Source organism: Elgaria multicarinata, chromosome 11 (assembly GCF_023053635.1).
Source record: "Elgaria multicarinata webbii isolate HBS135686 ecotype San Diego chromosome 11, rElgMul1.1.pri, whole genome shotgun sequence".
Classification (NCBI taxonomy): Eukaryota; Metazoa; Chordata; class Lepidosauria; order Squamata; family Anguidae; genus Elgaria; species Elgaria multicarinata.
In genome coordinates, this window is record NC_086181.1 from 21,246,076 (window position 1) to 21,267,373 (window position 21,298).

The window sequence follows — 21,298 nt, forward strand, 5'->3', positions numbered from 1 at the left end:
TAACAGTACATTCGGTAACACTTCCCAAATCCATCAGCCATACTGGTTGATGTAAGTGAATGCATTGTTTTTACTAACATCAGCTTACACAAGTCAGTTTGACTGATTGTCAGAGAATTTATGGATGATTACAAGTCATGTTCAATCATATTTATTTGTTTTTTTTTGGTGTGTGTTTTAGAAACCAGGCTTCATATTCTGTTGTATTAACAATGAAACAATGAAGCAATGAATATATAGAAGAATGTGGAACCAAACATCCCATGTAGAATTCATAGTTATGGGTTTTCCTGAACTTCCACACCATCAGTTGCTGTTGTTTGTGATATTCAGCACTATCTACATTTTAACTATTATGGAAAATGTCCTCCTCATTGTGACAATTTGGTTGAACAGGCACCTTCGCACTCCTATGTACTTCTTCCTGGGAAATCTTTCTCTTTTAGAAATGTTCTATGTCTCTGTGACAATGCCCAAGCTGTTCTCCAATCTATTGTTTGGTGAGAAGACAATCACGTTGGGTGGTTGCCTCACTCAGATGTATTTTTTTATATCCTTGGCTTCTTCTGAATGTTTTCTCCTGGCAACCATGGCCTATGACAGGTATGTGGCCATTTGCCACCCACTGCATTACACATCGCTCATGAATCACAGAGCCTGCATTTTCTTGAGCCTGGTGTCCTGGCTAGGTGGCTTCCTGGCTACGTTCCCATCTGTAGTGATGATATCCAAGTTGCAGTTCTGTAGGAAAAATACCATTGGCCACTTCTTCTGTGACATCTCACCCTTACTAAAGTTGTCATGCACTGACACTGCCTCCATTGAGGTACTAGATTTTGTGGCAGCATTAGCAGTCCTCATGACTTCACTGTTTGTGACTGGAACATCTTATGGATTCATCCTTTGCACAGTTGCAAGGATTCCCTCTACCAAAGGGAAGCATAAAGCTTTTTCAACCTGTGTCTCTCACCTAGCAGTGGTCTCTATGTTCTATGCCACCACCATATTTATGTATGCTCGACCCAAGGCCATTGGAACCTTTGACCTTAACAAGTTGGTGGCCATCCAATATGCAGTGGTGGCTCCATTTCTCAACCCAATTATTTACAGTCTTAGGAACAGGGAAGTGAGAGAGACCTTACATAGAGCCTTACATAGCTCAGTGGCTATCTCAGTTTTTTTTCAAACACAAAGACTAAAGACATGGTGAAATTGAAACTGCAAATTACAGTAAAATGTAGTTCAGTAAAATTTAGTTTCTCCCATGACCAAAAATGTCCTGATGCCTTATGAAGTGATAAAGATCTCTTCATCTTTATGGTGGGTTTCAGCAAGCCATCTATTGTCAAGTTGTCCATCATATACTTGGTAGTTAATATCCTTCCACAACATTTTCAATTCCAAAATAAAGACCATTGGGCATGTGAAGGAATGGAACTGCCTTCTAATTTTGTATATAATTTGGTTTGGATAAGAAATGCTTAAATTTCTGCATTGCTGCTTGATTTTTATCCTGGCTGTGTATTGTATTTCATATTCTATTGTATTTCATATTATGCTTTTATACTGTTTGTTTTATATTTTGAATGGTTTTATGGTTTTAATTTTTGTAAACTGCCCAGAGAGCTTCAGCTACTGGGTGATATAAAAATGCAATAAATAAATATATTTTTTGCTAACTTCAAAATAGTCAACATTCTGTAAATATTTTACTAAGCTTCAGTGCCACCCTATGTGCAAAAGACTGCAGAACAAATGAAAAGCAGGAGGTTGAACAGATTGTTAACAAGATTAGGAGCTAGCAGATTGTTTACCATGTGACTCTGAAAGATCTGTAATTTCCCCAAGATTTTCTCTTATGATTTTGGTGTGTATGTGTGTTGTAAGTGCTCAGATGTGAAATTGTATCATAATACTTTTTTAAAAGTTTTGTTGTTAAACCTAGAGGTCCTTAAAGTTATTTACAAGAGACCCAGAGGGTTTTTAAAGCTATTTGATGGACGCAGCTGGGAAAATCCCACCTGGTGGCAGCAGAAAGGTACCAAGATGGGAAGAACAAATGAGAGTGGGGCCTTAGCTAGACCTAAGGTTTATCCTGGGGTCATCCCTGCCTGCTCCTGGGATATCCTGTGTGTCATTTACATGAACAGGGATGACCCTGGGACAATCCCAGGATAAACCTTATGCATATTTATTTATTTTCATTTTTATACCACCCAATAGCCGAAGCTCCCTGGGCAGTTCACACAAATTTGAATTCACTTATTTCCAGGTAAGTGTGTATAGGTTTGTATATTTAATGTCTATAGGAAATCTAAGCCAAAATAACTCAACACTCTGAGTGTGCACTCCACTCCGCAAAACCGAGGGACCATCAAGTCTGTTGGAGGTCTGATCTTGCAGAGCAGATATTGGATGGTTTAAAAATTGGTGGATTCCCCATGGTTCATTCAGAGCTCCAAAGTTATCCTAAGGCCTTTTAGGTTTTGTGAGGGGTTGTTTTAACTTGATGGACTAGCTGAACACTTTTCCATGTTAGGAAGATGCTTACAGGTGAGGGAGGGGTAGTTTTGAGATTGACATCTGTGGCTAACCTAAATCCACAGTGTCCTCCCATTCCACCCCTCCAAACACAGTGTTTAGGGAGAGGGATTGCAAATGATATAACCCATTTTCCCCTGCTCTGAAACTCATTCGTTTGCTAGCTCGTGAAGTGGTAGGAAGAAAGCAGGAGAGAAAGAGTCCAAGTTCCTCTCCCCATATGCACTTTATCCTCTTTCAAGAGAGCTTGCAAAACTTTCAGAAACTAACCTCCTACCAAAATCGAAGTCCCCCATGTGTGTCGACTTGGTACCATGTACCATATGTTTAAATTATGGGATCTGTGTCAGAACTAGAATGAAACTACAACTAATTTTCTTCACTTCTTGAAAAATTGATGTTGGCTGAAATGAAGGATTTAGGGGGAAACGGCTCACATTATTAAAATAAATTGGGACTTTTATTTGAAAAAAACAGACATGCTTCAGACATGTTCCACATTTTGAATCTGCCTTTGGTGAAATCTAAAATATTACTTTGCCATTGTGTCAAATGCATGGTATCTGCTTTTTAATTATTTTTTAGTGTGATCCAAGAAATAGATGCCTGCAGGCTGCAACTTTGACCCCCTCATGCCTTATCATCTGGTTCCACCTGGTGCCCATTTGTCAACATGCACTTTTAAATCTTAAGAGTAGCATTTATTCCTGACAGGAGAAATCACATGAGCCAGATCCACACTGGTGTTTAGCAATGTAGTTTATTTGTTCCTTTTTTTATGCTAAGATAGAGACATTCCATTAACATTATTCCCAAGCAGATACATTTATGAGCACTAGAAAACTTCTAAAATATGATCATCAGGATTCATCTTCACTGAATATTAATCTTGCTCATGGTTTTGATTTAATGAATACCTGGGATACATACCCAGATTGGGGGAAATAGTGGTTTTAAATTTAATTTTTCAGCATTTGTATGCATTCTATTGTTGTAAGCCACATTATTTATTTATTATTTATTTATTTAAGCATTTTTATGCCGCCATTCAGCCAAAAAAGGCTCTCACGGCGGCTTACAAAAGTATTTCTTGACAGTCCCTGCCCACAGGCTTACAATCTAAAAGACATGACACAAAAGGAAAGGAGACTGGGAGGGAGGAGGAGGAGGGGGAAAAGGAAAGCAAATTCAGGCATTACAATCTTCGTTGCAAAGTTCAGCAGTTAAAGTTGATAGTTGGCAGCAGAAGGGAGGGGGCTCTCAGCTGGAGCTGGACCAAGGCATGATGGAGAGGTGCCTGGCTGCTGCTTCCTCCCTCATTGGAGGCCTCTGTGAGGGCCTCTGCCCTGAATGGAGCAAGAATGTTTTAAATACATACATACATACATACATACATACATACATACATTTGCAGGGCATTTTAATACCTTCCAGATTAGGGCTAGGCAGAATACAACCCTGGCCAGTTATGAGTGGCTCACCTAACACTTGCTAGTTGCTGGGATCATAGAAAAGAATTTTGGGCTCGGAGGTAGAACTTTTGCTGATAGTAGAAGATTATCAGGTTCACCTAACAATAAGGTTTCTGCTCTGTGACTTTTGGCAGAGACCAAAATATGGTGCTTGATGAAAACTCTGGACTAAATTGTGCAGCAGCCACAATGGAATCAACATTGACCTGAATTCAGAAAAAAAGATCAGGACTATTTTGAGCAAAGGGAGGGGCAGAATAAGAGCTAGTCTCTTTCTCTCCCACTCCTCATTGGAACTTCTTTCTTCTAGGTAGCAGTAGTGAGGGAGATTTTTTTTTGTTTTGTTTTTTGAATAAACTTCCCGCACTGTAGTGCAGCAAGGAGAAGGCAAAATATCAGCTGCCCATGGAAGTTTCTGGGCCCTTTACATGACATTGTCAACCTCCAGGGCCCCTCCCATGGTTCATGAACTTTATCCCACTTTCAAAAAGATTGGAGATAATGCAATTAAGGGATATTATTCCAATCTATTGGCTGTGTGAAATGCCAGTGTTGTGCCATAATTCAACCACTAGATGGTGCTGTGCAACAACAAAAAATATAGAAAAATGAAGTTTTAATTTCAATTCAACTCAAATCATGTGTCTACCATGTAAAGAAATACATTGTAATCCTGGAAGGAAACTGGAAGCAGAAAGCCCCAGTAAAGATGAGGGATTTCAGCCTCTTGGGATGAGCCCCTTGAACTAAAAAGAGAGTTTTTAATCAGAGTACAACCAACATTACAAGGAAATTTAGAATTCTGTTTTGGGTTGTGGAGGTACAATGTCTTCCCTCAGAGTTTTATAACAATACTGCTGATGCTATGTCTGTCCTTTTTTCCCAACCCCATCCAGCAATGACAGGAGCATTAGGTTCCAAATGACAGTAGAGTGGAGAAAAAGACAAGCTCTGGTGCTGTATACAAATGAGCAATGAACGTTTTATTATTTCACGATGTAAACATTGTGAAATAATAAAATGTTCATTGCTCATTCGTATACAGCACCAGAGCTCATCTCTTTTTTCTCCTCTTTCCATTGGTGCTATCCCCCCCTCACCCAGCAGCTCCAAATGACAGGATTCATCTCCACTGCCTTACCAATTCTCCACAGAGGCATACATCTTTTTTTGCCACACAACCACAGAACATGGGTTCTGGGTTAACCAAGGCAACAAGCCACCCTCACTGGGTTCATATGTCACAGTAAGCCACACCAGTGAGGGTAATTACACAAATTACCTGGCAGGTGACTAGCACATGTAACAAGGGAAATAAACTACCATGACTTATTTCTCCCACTGTGATCATGCAAACCTGGTAATTGTATCTGGGAGGGACAACACATCATCACGTAAAACAAGAAGAGAGAAGTTTTTTAGAGGCAGTCCTCGAGTGTGGCTCCACTCAGAGGAAGATTTCTCTAGCAATACAGTAAGACTGGGGTGTTTTATAAGGCAAGTTGCATTTGGATTTGGGCCTGAAAAACCAAGGAAAGGTGTGAATAAGCTGTAAGTGAACACAATCTGTGACATTGCAGAACATCATCACTGCTTATGGGTCATGTCAGTTAAGGCCTTAGCTCTGGTCTTAAACAAGTGTGTGTTTGTTTACTGAATACTTGTATATGTGTGAGAGACATTTTGAACAAGACCTATATAAGTACACCAGCTGATGCACAGTATGGTCGATGCAATATATGTCTGCATAATGTACTATGCCAGTTTTCAGCATCATATCCAAACAGGGGTGAGGGAAATCAAACCGATTTGTGCCACAAAGTGAGATTTATCATTGCAAGGGAGTCCATTAGCTCTGTAATGATATATTGACTTCTTTGGCAGGAATAAGTCACCTGGAAGTGAATACAAAATGTGCCAGCTGTACCCAATGGGTTGAGGAGGAGAAGGCTATCAATGGCTACTAGCCCTGATGGTTATGTGCTACCTCCAATATCTGTGGCAGTAAGCCTGTGCGCTCCAGTTGTTCATCCATGGCTGATGGCTGCTTGGCCACTGTGTGAACAGAGTGCTGGACTAGATGGACCTTTTTCTGATCCAGCATAGCACTTCCTATGTTCTTAGTCAATGTAAGTCCTACTCATAATAGACCCATTTAAATGCATGGGACTAAAGTGAGACATTGGATATACAACCCAGGGCATATCTACACCTAAGGGTGTAGAGGGAGGGGGGGAGGATTGCGGACTTACCGGCTTCCAGGATCCTCCCCCAGTGTCTTGATGGTTGTGTGATGTCCTAGAAGGGAAGAGGGATGTCACGGCCACCATTTGTTTTCCAGAATGGAGACAGAGCACATTTTTAAAAAACAACAACAATGACACAACTACTCCTGCAACTGCTCTCCAACCCCCACCCCAGGACTTGTCTACACCTAAGTGTGTAGTGGGAAGGAGGGGGAGGATCGTGGACTTACCTGCTTCCATGAACCTCCCCCAGCATCCAAACGGGAGCGCAACACCCTAGAAGGGAAGAGGAACATTATAGCCACCATTTTATTTTATTTTTTAAATAAGAGGAGAGGGAATGCAATTGTACGCCACCAAAAAGTAAGTGAAAATATTTTTTAAAACACCGAACCTGCTCCCCACCCCCATGTGCCTGAAGCCTCCCCGTACAGCTCCAAGCCCTTTTCAGAGCCCTGCTACTTGCGTGGAGGAAAGGAATAGGTGGGAGCAGTGGCCAGACCACCCATGGTTCACAGGATGCTCCCAAGACCGTGGGAAACATCAGTTTTTCCACAGTTCCCAATATCCTGCAGAAAACCCGTGGCCATCCCCGTTTGCTCCCGGGATTCCCTGTGCGTCCATATGGATGCACAGGGACCCACACGAGACCAGCCTGGATTTAATGGCAGGTGTAGCCTCCTGGGTCTTTAGTGACTATTCCAGGAATAATAGATGGTGAAGACACACCCCAAGCTCTATGGATTCTGTGAGGAAACAGCACCTCCGTAATGCGGAATGATACTGCTTTTTAGATATTAGCAAATTGTCACTGAGGAAATGAAATCAATACACTGCACTTCTTGATTTCAAAAAGCACAAACCAGGCGAACCAGTTTGAACACAGATTCCAAGCTTGAACACAAGCTTTCCTTTTCCTTTTATTTATTTTTTTGTTTTAAGGAGAAAAATATTGACAGGATGCCTGTCTGCCAAATTAGATGACAAATGAAGCTTAGTTTAATGCACTTGACAGAGGAAAGAATTTTTCAATCTGACAGTTACCCCTTCCTCTTCCTTCCCTCTCTTTCACCATTCTCTATCTATGTATATTTGAGGTACAGGAGTAAGGGGAGATTTGTATTAACAGGTAACAACACATCTCTATTCCAAAAATAACTTCTATAAACACTTGCTTTTAAACAGTTCATATTAACATTGGTATTCTTTATTGTGTTCATGGTGTAGTTTTGTGATTTTTTTTAATGAATTGCATTGTTTTAAATATATATATATATATATATATATATATATATATATATATATATATAGTTGCTTTGGGTATAATTTATTACACAACATTGGGGTTGTGGAAGAATGACATATATGCTGCCTTGAGTTCCATTGTGGAAGAATGAAATGTACTAAGCCAACAAATTGATACTTCTGATTGTATTGGTTTTCAGCGTGGAATATATTGTAATCCTTGTAAGGTGCCTTAGGAGTGTGTTTATATGTCCAAAAGGTGAGATTAAAAAATAAATATGTAAATAAAGTCTATATACAAAGAAAACTAGAATTGTAATATCTGAGACATCAGTGCAGGACAGGTGGTACAACTGCCCCAGGCTCGAAAGGGTCCCACTACTGTCTTACTGGCAATATACTGCCCTAGCCCACCACTGTTCATCACCTCCTCCACTCCTATCCAAGAAAGCTTTGATCCCAAGCCACCATCTATAGATTGCCTGTTAATGCTTCTTTGAGTGGGACACAAAATCTCTAGTGTCTCTGTAAAAGAAACAACATCCCGCAGGTTCCTTCCACTTTGTATGGGCTTCCAAATGTCATATAATGTGACTCTTAAGCAATGAAATGGGCACACATACATAAGAAAAATTCACAGGTATTTTGTAGCAGATTGCGCTACACATGTACAGGGCGGGTGCCAAACTATTTTGCACCCTAGGCAAGGCAAGATACTTGCAATCCGCCCCACCCACCCCCCAAAAATTGCCAACTTTGATTCAGCTGTTCAAGAACAGCTTCTGAACATTATATTTTCCTTTTATTGTGTTTTTTTTCTTAAAACAACTAATTTGTATAAAACTGTGACCCTTAAAGGGCAGTACTGTGCCCCTTTGAGGTCTGTGCCCTAGGCGGCTGCATAGTTAGTCTAATGGTAGCGCCGGCCCTGCACATGTACATAAAGATCACATCCCTTTTTACAATTCTAAATGTTCTCTAGAAAGAAACCTGGAAGAGGGCCCAATCTCCATAAAGTGTACCAGGTATCTGATACAGAGGTTGGTACCTCTAAAAAGAGGACCTAGGTATAATGAGACATATAACAAAAAAGAAGAAAAAGATAAATAATGAATGAAGTCTCTCATTGATCCAGTGTTTGATTCTACTGGCCAGAATGGTTGACCTGAAATGTAAATGGATTATCCTCAGTACAAACATTTCTCCTCTCAAAGTGAGATAAACCATGAATGCCCCCCCCCCCGCATATCACTAAATTGAATGATGACTTCTGTTTCTAATCATAGTTTGTACAGGATAATAATTCCAGTGGTATGCAGTTAGCTTAAGATAAAAAAGACCCAGTTTCTAAAATCATTGCATTCTGTTTCATTAGTTGTGTGTCTTTAATTGCAACTCCTGTCTAAAAATGAAACTTTTGCAATTGGTCACAATGGGGCAACTGCCTAGGAGTTAATAAGATGCACCTTCCCAGGTGACTTTTCATGTAAATTCCTTGTTCTCTAATAACTCTTCTGAGAATTTGGACTCTGAGTTGCAATGATGAGGCCCACAGTGACCAATTCAGTTTGATCCCCATGGACCAGAAATCTGGAGATTATGATTAATCTCTTGAGGTATTAGAGCAACATATGAAATGAAGTTTCTGTAACTCTAATGGGACCCATTGGGAGCTGTTAGCTGAGAAACTTTCTTTCAGAGGCAAAAATGCAGCTCTAAGCAGAGATCTCATTTCATGGAGACTGAAAAAACATTCAGTGGCACTGATTAAAATTAGATAAAAGAAACCCATCTTTTCGCAGCAAAGAAATTTCATTGCATCTGCATATGTGCGTCCACTCAAAATCTGCTGTTGTGAAAAGATAGTACTATTTAGAAATTCCATCAGGCATCTTAGCAGTTAAAGGGATGGAAAATTATGAGTTACAATGTTTATATCCCCTCTCCCTGCTGCATAGCCTATACCAACCCCTTCCGTCTGGCTAAAATTAATTCCGTAGAAAATCCCAGATGCAGGCCTGTGCTAGAAGTATATCTGTCTTATGCCCATTCCAGTTGTAAAATCTATGGTAGTTTGCTCAGGATTTTTGCAGATCAGCAGGACCTTAAAGGCTGGGGGCAATTTCAGACCAAAAAAATTCAAGGGTTTTTGGTAGCCTTATACCCTAGCTGTGTCAACCTCTCAGATACATTGAGTGTCATCTGTTGGTAGAAAAGCAGGGTGAAAATAAAACAACAAAGGGAGCAATTCTATGGGTTGCTCCCTGGGTACTCGTAAGCACCTGAACTTAAGGACTTATTAGTATCCAATGCAGGGCACAGAGAGGATGGAGAGGATCCTCTCCTCCATGCTTTGTCTGTCCTGCATTTGTTGCTAGAGGCTAGATTTCGAGTGTCTACCTCAGGAGGTTCGGAGGGGGAGGGAGGAGACTGCACTTCACATAGGAAACTGTCTAAACCAGCTTCCACTGTCTCCTCCCCCACCAGAAATGTGCTCTTTTCTCCCTCTCCATGCTCAGTTTTTACAAGCATGGAGAGGCAGCCACTGTGGTTCACTCCATGCTGGCTGTAAGGGGAAAGGGATGGGGAAAGTGGTTTCCTGGCTTTGAGTTCAGGGCACTGTCTCTAATCTTGGAGCCAGAAAACTGGAAAATCTGATATCCCCACCCCCCCCACCCTCCAGATGCTGTCTAGGGGACATAGGATTGCTCCCTAAGTGAATGAATAAATAAATGGGAAGATAACTTAAGTGTCTTCTCACATATCCAAAGGCTTAATGGCGTATTGACAAGGAATTGGCTGAGCCTTTTCCTGCACAGCAAATATCTTTTTTTGCTACAATTCATCATCATCATCAATATCATCATCATCATCATCTTAAAATCATTCATTGTTCTTGTTTTTTTTTAATTCCTGGTCACTGCTTTTATTGCAGAATGACAGTTTTTGCTTGACTTATATTTGTATTGTAGTTTTATTGTTGTAAACTGACAAGATATGTTGTGTACAACAGGTGGCGTGTGTGTGTATTAAAATTAAAATAAAGTAATTTCTTAGTTGTTCTATGGTTTCCAGACAGCTTCAGTTGGCATCAAATATTCCGCCTAAAGTGAAATTTCAAGGAAATTGGAGGTTTTCTACTCAGCCAAAATATCTGAGGAATTTTTGAAGGGAGTGAACAACACGTGGATAAGAACAATGGAGGCATTGCTGATATCTCCCAGCAACCCTTGATGACATCATGGGGCTCAAACTACATGTGATGACACAGAACTGTAGCCATCAGAAACTGTTTCCATGTCTTCACAGAAAGAAGGAAGGGAGGGAGAGAACTGCATGTTCTGGCTTCACTCCCAATGTGAAGTTCCCTGCAACCTGACCTCCAGACATTCATTGACAGGTCTTAAGAGGGGACTTGAGGGGAGACCTACCTGAAGGGGGGGTAGGAAGTCTCCATGTGAACAGGAGCCCCAATCATCCAATGTTCTCACTCATGTGGAAGAGTCTCTGTTTTTTATGCTATGTGCATGTAGACCACCCTGTCAAAACTCCCATCAAATGCATTGAGGTCAAGGATAGGAATGGGAGAACAAGCTATGTTTGAGATTGCTGGTTTCTCTGAATACTTGTCTTATTTTTATGTATTTATTTATTTATTTGTTACATTTATATACCGCCCCACAGCCGAAGCTCTCTGGGTGGTTCACAAAAGCTAAAATCAGTAAAAGTATACAAAATTTTTAAAAAATTAAAATTTAAAAGTTTAAAAACCATCAGAGACATAAAAACAACAGTATAAAAACAGCAGCTTCCACTGTCTCCTCCCTCCTCCCCCAACAGAAATGTGTTCTTTTCACCCTCTCCATGCTCAGTTTTTACAAGCATAGAGAGGCAGCTACTTGTGTCTGATTCCCATTCAGGTTTGTGTTTGCTGCTTGAACAGGGAAACTGCACCCATCAAGCAGTGGTCGACTGCGAAATCTGCACAAATTTGCACAAGTTTGTGCAGCATTCCTCCATAGATGAAAGCGGAGCTGATTCATTTTACAGGGGAAAAGTGGGCAAATCCAGAAAGTTGAACATATCAAATGTAAGCACATGTTCGGCTATTTGCAAACATTTTTGGCAGACATGCACTTGTGCTTGGATTTGGGGCCTGGAACAAGGCATGCTCACATGTTTTGCAAACAAAAACAAAATTCTCATACATCCTTAGGCAAGAGTCTGGAACTGGAAGCGGTCCTCATGGTGGAGGGCGGACTAGCAGCTGGAACTGCTCTTCCCCTCCATTCTTTCTTTAAATGAATGGAGAATATTTCTGAAGAGGGCTGATATGTGTTAAATCAAGCTTGTCCTAGTCACATGCAAGGCATATGTGAGTTTGTGTGTGTAGGGGTATGTGTATCCAAATTTTCATATATATATATATATATATATATATATATATATATGTGTGTGTGTGTGTGTGTGTGTGTGTGTGTGTATGTGTGTGTTTTAAATAGCCACATTAACCATTTATTTATTTATTTATTTAACACTTATATTCCATCTTACATGGTCCTCCTCTTTTCCATCTTATCCTCATAACAATCCTGTAAAGTAGGTTAGGCTCAAAGTCAGTGACAGGCACAGTGTCACCCAGTGAGTTTCATGGCTGAATGGGGATTAGAAACCGCATCTCCAGAAACCCAGTCCAATGTCCTAAGCACTACAATACGTTCTCTCTCTCCCAGTGCTAAAAATTTAGCCTTTTAGCACTCAGTTGCAGGTACAGAATCCAAACAAGCTAAATGTGACCTGTTTAGCACTCCTTATTAGTAATGGGGCCATTTCATAAAACTCCAGTTGTAGAGCACCCCACAATACCCCACAGAGTATGATCAGCAGGGGGGTTCATGGGGTGAAAGTTGCCTAAACTCCCTACAGCTGACAACACCTGACTATGGGCTCATCTACACCAAGCAGGACATTCCACTATGAAAGTGGTATATAAAAGGCAGGAGCCACACTACTGCTTTATAGTGGTATTGAAGTGCAATAACAACTGTTGGGGCCCATGACACATACCATATACTGCTTTTATACCACTTTCATAGTGTTATATCTTGCTTGGTGAAGATGTGTCATGGCCCCCAACAGTTCCCAGTGCACTTCAGTACCACTATAAAGCAGTAGTGCAGATCCTGCAGTGAAGTTCAATACTAATATAAAGCAGTAGTGTGGCGCCTGCCTTTTATATACTGCTTTCATGCTGCTTTCATATTGGAATATCCTGCTTGGTGTAGATGAGCCCATAATCTGTTGCCCCAGGCAACAAAAAGAGTAATCTCCACTGAGAGAAAGCAGAGGCAACTTTGAGTATGACAGAGCCGTCAGTCTTCATCAACCTAGCCTTTTAGAGTGCACTAAGATATAACCAACTATTTCTTTTTCATGATTTGTATTAAGCATCAGCATTTTTTCTGCTGAAGAGATAACTTTGGAAGAGAGCACTGAAGAGTCAACCAACATCTGCTTAAAAATGTGTGAGTGGATATTATTATCTTATTTAGTAAAGAGATAATATTTTTATGGCTGAGAGAGTGTGCATTAGATTTTTACTTATAGAATACACTTCAAAGGGCAGTTATGGCAAGCAGAAGACTTTAAAAAGGGTGCCACTGGTTAATAAATGACTGATCATATAAAGATAATGAGGATTGCGGCCAGCTGGGGGCACAGTCTCAGCAAATATAAACATTATTGGTAAAATGCTTTCTCATTTCAACAGTTAGCAGATTAACTAGATTCCACAGTAATACTGTGTGAATTAATTGAAAGCAGGAGATAATATTTCTTCTGAGGATTATGAACTGGCTGGAAGCCCAGAATGTCCCTATTCCTCTCATGAATTTCAAGGCAGGTTTAGAGACAAAGTTACATGCAGTGGTAATAAGAGTGTATTGGGAGCCATTAGCAGGACTCCGTACAGGGGAAAACAGAGTTTCAAATAATGATCCCAGCGAGGATGATTAGAAAGAAAATCAGTTTTATTAATTGAAGTTAGATGAGGAAATCAAACAAAATGTATTTAGAAGAGAGAGCTTTGGAATGCAGGCCATTTAACCTCCCCTCTCTCACGTACAGCCATATTGCCATTGATAAATTCCATTAGCTGCCCATGAGGTGAAGGAATGTCTGCATAATAATTGCATTGAAACAGAATCCTGAACAAAACTGGGAGCTAAAAGCATTTGTGCTGTTAGCTGTAGGTATTTGCTACTCTCTAGGCTGTGGTGAAAAAGCTAAGATCAGTCAGTATTTATCACATAGTGCTGTGCTTCCCATAATGCTCCTGTATTCAAGGCAGGCACCACCTGTTTGCTGCTCAATATGATCTGCAGGCTAAAATCCATAAGTTTCCTTCCTTGTTTCCTTCCACACAGCAATAATTTTAAACCATGACCTTAGATAGAACTAAGGCTTATACCAGGCAAATGGAGGGGTCATCACTGCCTGCTCCTGGGATCCCCTGTGTGTCATTTGGATGCACAGGGATGATCCTGGGATATAGGCCTGGTAGTCTAGCCATGGCGTATATAATATACATAATATTTACAGGGTTGGATCCATATGAAATTAGTCATGCTTTAGTCACACTGGAATCAATGAGAGAAGTAAGTTTTAACTAATTTAAGCCCCATTGATTTCAAGAGGCTTAAAGCATGACTACCTTTGTCTGTCTCCAACACATGAAGCAAGCACCTCTAGAAACAGGCAGGCCCTAGAGTCAAATGCATAGTATAGTGAATGATAAAAGAGAGGTAGAGTAAACTAGGGCTGTGTGGATTTTGTAAAATTTGTTCTGTCTGCATTTTGCAGATTGTCAGGTACCTTTTATTCCATTGTCTACTCATTGGTGGAATCAGATTTTTTCCCCCCAATTTCCTAATTTGCACAAATTTTCACTTATGAAAATACAAAAATCCCTCCCCCAAATGTGCAAATCCCTCCCAAATGTGCATTTAGCCTATGCTAATGCTAATCTCTAAAGCCATAGGCTTTAGCCTATGGGGGAGATTAGCATTTTTCGCCAATGAGTTTGTTTACTTTGCATATTTTTCTATGACTAAGGAGGATTTTTTTTTTTTTTTTTTTACAAAAGGTCCAAAAGTTGATCTGGCCAATTAAATCCCAGTGACTTGGGAAAAGCTGGTCCACTATGGAATCCATAAGTCGTGTTCATAGAAATCTGAACTCAGTTGATTCCATTGTGGATTTCCCCGACATCCCTATTAAACACTGTGTAGTGTCTCATTTCGCATTTTTCTAAACTTAAATTTGTTTCATCCTAAACTTTGAGATTTTTCCCAACCATTAGTTTGAACTTGTCCTGAACACTGATTTAAAAACAAAACAAAAAACAAAAAACATTTGCATGAAAATTTATAAGCATATGTGCAACACAATTTTGCCTAATATACCTATTTTTCAAGCAATTTGCCTAATATAATGCATTTGAGATGTTATTTTCCCTAACACATGCACACTTTTGGGTGTGCTTTCCCCTAACATATACATTTTAGATGATTTTGTTTTTTAAAAAAACTGGAGAATTCTAGTTCAAAATTGTGGAGAAGTCTGAATTTCAAAAGATAACTGACTTTTGGTTCACAAAGTGGTTCAAAAATAAGAAAGTATTTATTTATTTATTTATTACATTTTTATACCGCCCAATAGCCGAAGCTCTCTGGGCGGTTCACACACAAAAAATAATAATAATGGAAAAAAATACATTTCTCCCCCAATGATAATTAAATGTTTCAGCTTCTGCTTTCCTGAATAACACAGATGAGATTTAAAATGAATAATGTGAGCCAAGAAGACAATTTTAAGAACACCCAGGATGGAATAATTCTAAGAAATGTAGCATATGCTGCTGCTGTTGTTGTTATTATTGTTGTTGTTGTTGTTATTATTATTATTACATTTTCATTTCTATGCAATGCCATACCCAAAGCACAAAATGCAACATAATTAAAATAGTTTTTAAATAAAATAATAATAGAAAAATTAAACAATGTAAACAGCTGAAAACAATTTAAATAAACATTTTTTCCCTTACAGACCTGTTGTAAATAGCAGATATAGATTCCACACGATATACCATTAAATGCCTTGGAGTAAAGGGTGGCCTTTACCTGGTGCTGAAAAGATGACACTGTTGGCACCAGATAGGACTCTGGGTGGCAGGGGGACACCATTGAAAAAGCCCTCTACCTTATTGCCACCTTCCAGGCCTCCCTTGGAGGTGGCACTTGGAGAGGGGGCCCAGTTGTGTCTGAGTATATTCATATTGGGAGAAGTGTTCCATCAGGTATTGCGGTCCCAACCAATGTGTTTTGTTTTTATTTAAAAAACAAACAAACCAAGGGTTGTTCCAGAAATAAGGATGAGTGTTGATATGTAGCTCTAAGTTTTCTGCTTGGTTTAAGAATGTCATATTAACTACCAACAGAGTTGCAGCTTTGGGTATGCATATTCAGGACATACCCAGTTTAGTGTGTGTGTGTGTGTGTGTGTGTGTGTGTGTGTGTGTGTGTTGGGGGCTTGCCTCCACTCCTTGGAAGAGATGGAATATGAGGCACAAAGAGGTTGGGCCAGATAATCTAAACCAAGCAGGATATAACACTATGAAAGCTGTTTGAAAACAGTATATGGAATGTATCATGGGCCCCAAACATTATCAGTGCACTTCAATACCGTTATAGAGCAGTAGTGTAGATCCTGCCAGTGCCACAGTCTCATGTAACCTGGCCATTCACAAGATTGTATGACTTCAGCACCTCTCCCTCAGTCCATTTCAATGCAGCTGTGGCATTTGTCCCTCTCACTCAGCTTTGATAGTACAGGGCAAGCTGGTCAGTGATGTATAGGTTTAGATGAATCTTCCAATTTTGATGTCTCTCAGTTACTCATTTCCCCAATCTTAAGTTCAGCAGATCCTAAAGAATAAATACGTTGAGTTGGGAGGAGGCAATCCCTTAGGTAAACTGGATCCAAGCTATCCTAAAATGTAATAATCACTAGCACTTTGAATTCCACCCAGAAACAAAGAGGAAGCTAGTGCAGCTGTACTAAACTGAGAGTCACATCCCTCCAGAGGCTAGCAATGACCATCACCTGTGCTCTATTCTGGACCACAACCACCTGGGCTCTCTGAAAGTTTCTCAAGGACAGCTGCATAGATAGTAGGGCTGTGCTCCACTTCTCTTGGGTTGGAGAAGCAATAGCGAGGCAGCCTGATTCACCTTCGGAGAAGGCAGAGGAGAAGTGAGTCGGGGGGGGGGCTGCGGATTGAGGCAAAGAGGATCGCCTCAATCTGGAGCTCCAGACACAGTTAAGTGGCAGGAAGGGGGACTCATCTGGTGCTGGCGCTGCCGCAGTCTCTGTGATGATGGTGATAGAGCCAGGTAAGGGGGCGGGGAGGAGGGAAGCTTACCTACACCCGTCACGGTGCATTGCGGGCTTCAACTGAGGCCCCAGCTTGAAGCTGGAAGAGGCTGCAGCCTTCTCTTCCACTTGAAGCTGGGCCCTCAATTGAAGACTGCGATGGACTGCGACAGATGCAGGTAAGCTTCCCTCCTCCCTGCCCCCTTACCTGGCTCTGCTGCCACTGCTGCATGGAAGGCGGCAGCGCCAGGTAGGGGGTGGGGGGGACTGGCTTACCTGACGCCGGCGCCACAGTCCATGCAGCGACAGCAGCGGAGCTGGATTTCGCTCCGTGGAGTGGGAGGATGGGCGGATCGGTCCGAAGAGGATCAGGCGCGATCTGGAAGTTCCGGATTGGGCCACAAAGCAGATCGGAGGGTCCATGCACAGCCCTAATAGATAGTGCTTTTTAGTAATCAGTAAAATGTGGATTACTATGGTTAGCACTGATCTACGCATAAATGGACACAGCTGGCACACGAGACTAGGCTGGGTAACCCCAGCTACTATCTGGGCATCAAGGAACAAAACTTGGTTCAGGGGTACCTTCAGACTGTAAACCCTATCTTCCAAGAGGAGTGGTACCCCATCTAGAACAGGCTGGTCCCATATTTCTCAATGAGAAAATCTAACTAGGAGGATCCCAATACTTTTGGCTGAGGCTTTGGAAGCCACCTCCTCCATCCCACCCCCTGGGTGAGGAGACATTTCTGAGAGATTTTTGCTATATGTGGTGAGTGTTTGTGTGTGTGTGTTGGAGCTTACCTTACTGAATAACTATATGAGATGGATGAGTAATTTGCTTAATAACTATATATGTTACTGCTGCTGTTTTATTTTGTCTCTGAACTTTTTTTTAATCCACTCAATGGTACAAGGAACTCTACCTCCTCTCCCAGACTGGCAGTAGAACTTCCTGTACTGCCCAAAGAAGAATGATACATCAAAACATCCTCCCATGGGCATTCCAGAAGCAGGCCAGCTAGTAAGGCTATGGAGCGCTGGTGTGTGCTGTGATTTTTTTTCAAAAAAGTTATATCCTTTTAACTTAAAATAAATGTGAACGTAAGTAGAAGCCCCTACAGACCTGCCTAATCAACACAGAGAGAGTAGGAATATTGGGGTCAGAGCTGGCATGTGAATTCCTTTTATGCCCCTTCCCACCTAATGCCGGAGGATAAGGACAAATAATATATTCAAGTAAGTGCAATATATCAGTCAGCCTTTAGCTCTCAAATTTCTCTTTGGCGCACATGTGTAAAATGCCTTCGCAGCTGACTTCCATGTGTCTGGAACTGAGGTTTAGTTCTGGTTTTGACGACAAACTGTTATTTTCATCACGGACAAAGATCTCCTATATTTGGAATTCAACCCTAATGCTGCATCATCATCTGGATTATTATTGCTGCCGATATTGGTATCTTCAGACATCAACAAGTGGTATCTTCAGACATCAACAAGATTAATAAAGGCGAGACAGAAATGAACGAATGACTTTGTCAATGCATTTAACCATTTTGAACTCTGGGTGGCAGCAGAGAATTAGAAATGCAAGCAAAGCAAACACCCTTGCAGGCAAATCCAACAACTGAATTTCAAGGCTCAGGTTATTTCTATATAGGTGTGTTACAATGGTATTTTGATTGGGATCAGTAGTTAATGTTTATTTTTCTCCAAAAAAGAGGTAAATGTATCATTAGCCAATCAATCTTTATTATGAAGTCACAGACCAACAAACAAAACAAAAGACCAACAACACAGCAGCTGTTAAAATATTTAAAAGCTAATGAGTCTGAAGAATAGCCTTGTGAGTCTTAACAATGGAGAATAGAATTTAATCACTTTATTAAGTACTTCCCCCCTTCCTTTTTAAGAATTCATTTGGCACAAAATTAGCTACAGGTTATTGACGAAATCCATGTTTATTCCCAATGTTTCCAATGGGGCTTAAATGTGTTTAGAATTTCAGCCTAAGGCTGCAAGCTTGTGCACACTTACTTAAGAGTAAGCCCCACTGAACACAATGGAACTTGTTGCCAAGTAACAAATACATAAGCTTAGGCTGTAAGATAGCTAACTTTTTGCCACTTCCTGTGCCTTTAACAATAGCTTGACCTGCAGACATTAAAAGGGATGCTGTCTGTGAAGTGTGTGTAGATAGATAGATAGATAGATAGATATGATGTTTGCCTATCAAAGTACTGTTAAAGGAACAAGAGCAACCAGCTGATCTTCTTGGATATCATGTGAAAAGTGAAAATGGTACAATTGCTAAGATAGTATCATTGTAAGGATGGTGGGCCTTATGCTGGTCTTGGGGCCTTGGGCAATGCCCAATCTTGCCACCCTTTGGAGGCATCCCTGCACAGAGGACTCATCTGCACCATGGAGGATATTGCATTATGAAAGTGGTATATAAAAGGCAGGAGCCACACCAAGCAGTATGAAAGTGGTATATGGTACATGTCAACGGGCCCCAACAGTTGTCAATGCATTTCATTGCCGAGTAGTGTGGCTCCTGCTTTTTATATACCGCTTTCATAGTGCAATATCCTGCTTGGTGTAGATGAGCCCAGAGTTATATACATCTGAAAAGGAACACCTACAGACATATAGCTGTATAGACATAGGTGATTCATGCCATTGGGGACCCTCCAGAACTGGGGTTGCTGATTGCCTACACATGAAAAGTTCAATGCATGCCATTGCTCCATCTCAGACATCCTGCTAATGCAGTCTATCAAGGAGCATACCTAACTGAGCATGGGAATGTTGGTACCAGGGAGCATGTATGGCTTGCTCCCCTTTAAGCACATCTTGGCCTCAGCTAGACCAGGCTATATCCCTGCGCGAACCCCGGGATCGTCCCTGTGCATCCAGATGACGCACAGGGGATCCCGGATCAGGGAGGGATCGTCCCTCCCTTGTCCAGGGATACAGTCCTCCCCTTTGGGCCCATTTTTTTCTGCAGTCTTGGGCTGAGCCCGATACTATGGAACATGTGGCCTGTTTCTGCAGGTTTACCTGGCTCTGTGTGATTACTCGCAGCACTCCTCAGGAGCGCTGAGCCCATTGGGGGTAGGGTGGGGAGAGCGGGGAAATTAATTTACACTTTAAAAAAACTGTTACCTTCGTGCACGACCATTCGTGCACTCGGTCCCCTTTACAAAAAAAAATGACGGGTGTGACGCCTCTCTTCCTGAGGTCGCTGCACCTTACATGTAAACTAGGGTGACCATATGAAAAGGAGGACATGGCTCCTGTATCTTTAACAGTTGCATTGAAAAGGAAATTTCAGTAGGTGTCATTTGTATATATGGGGAACCTGGTGAAATTTCCTCTTCATCACAACTGTTAAAGCTGCAGGTGCCCTGCCCTCTTTTAAATCTGGTCACAGTATTGCTGCAGTATAGCTCCTGCAGCTTTAACTGTTGTGATGAAGAGGAAATTTCACCAGGTGTGACATGCATACAAATGACACCTGCTGAAATTCCCTTTTCTATGCAACTGTTAAAGATACAGGAGTTGTCCTCCTTTTCATATGGTCACCCTATGTAAACGGTGGTGAGATCTCATGTTAATCACAATGCGAGGTCCCCCCCAGACTTTCAGGTAGGTCTAGCTAAGGCCTTAGTCTATGCATAGAGGGAATGGCTGAAGAAGAATGGAAAAGTCATAATGTAGTCAACAACGAAAAGACATGCATTAGGTTAGGTGTGATGAATCTCCAAGCTGCTTGTGTTTGGGCTATCTGGGAATCCCCAGATGGCCACCCCTTCTTCCATTGGCCCCATCCCCTTTGAGAAAAATTTGTGTTGAGACATATCTACAATCAATGCTGATTATTTAGTGTTTTCCTGGTATTTGCAAGGACCCCCAACCCACCGTGTGAAAGAGTTTGTATATTATTCCAATGTGTCTGATAAGGAAAGTGAATATAAGCCATACAAAATGTTGGAGAAAATAGCATCAGCAAGCTTTGTATATTTGTATCTAATGCTCATGGCAGGGAGGGGCCACAGCTCAGTTGTAGAGTATCTGTTTTGCATGCAGAAGGTCCCAGGTTTGAACCCTGCTATCCCCAGGTAGGGCTGAAAAAAAACTCCTGCCAGAAACCCTGGAGAGCTGCTGCCAGCCACTGTTGTCAGTACTGGGCTGGATGGACCAATGGTCTGACTCATATAAGGAAGCTTCCTATGTGTTACAGTTTTGAAACATGATATTCCCAGAAATGGCAAAACATTACATACATATATTACATCGGCCTAGGCTCTATTAGCAAAATGGGAAGAACAAAATGCAAAAGTGACCTCGAAGGAAGTA

General features: G+C 41.2%; 1 protein-coding gene across 1 annotated transcript; it reads left to right on the top strand.

The window, feature by feature from the left end:
- Positions 1 to 244: 244 nt before the first annotated feature.
- Positions 245 to 1,210, top strand: LOC134405350 (olfactory receptor 6B9-like). Its single transcript, XM_063136596.1, has one exon. It carries the CDS (start codon positions 245 to 247, stop codon positions 1,208 to 1,210), a length of 966 nt encoding a protein of 321 aa, XP_062992666.1.
- The last annotated feature ends 20,088 nt before the right edge of the window (positions 1,211 to 21,298 follow it).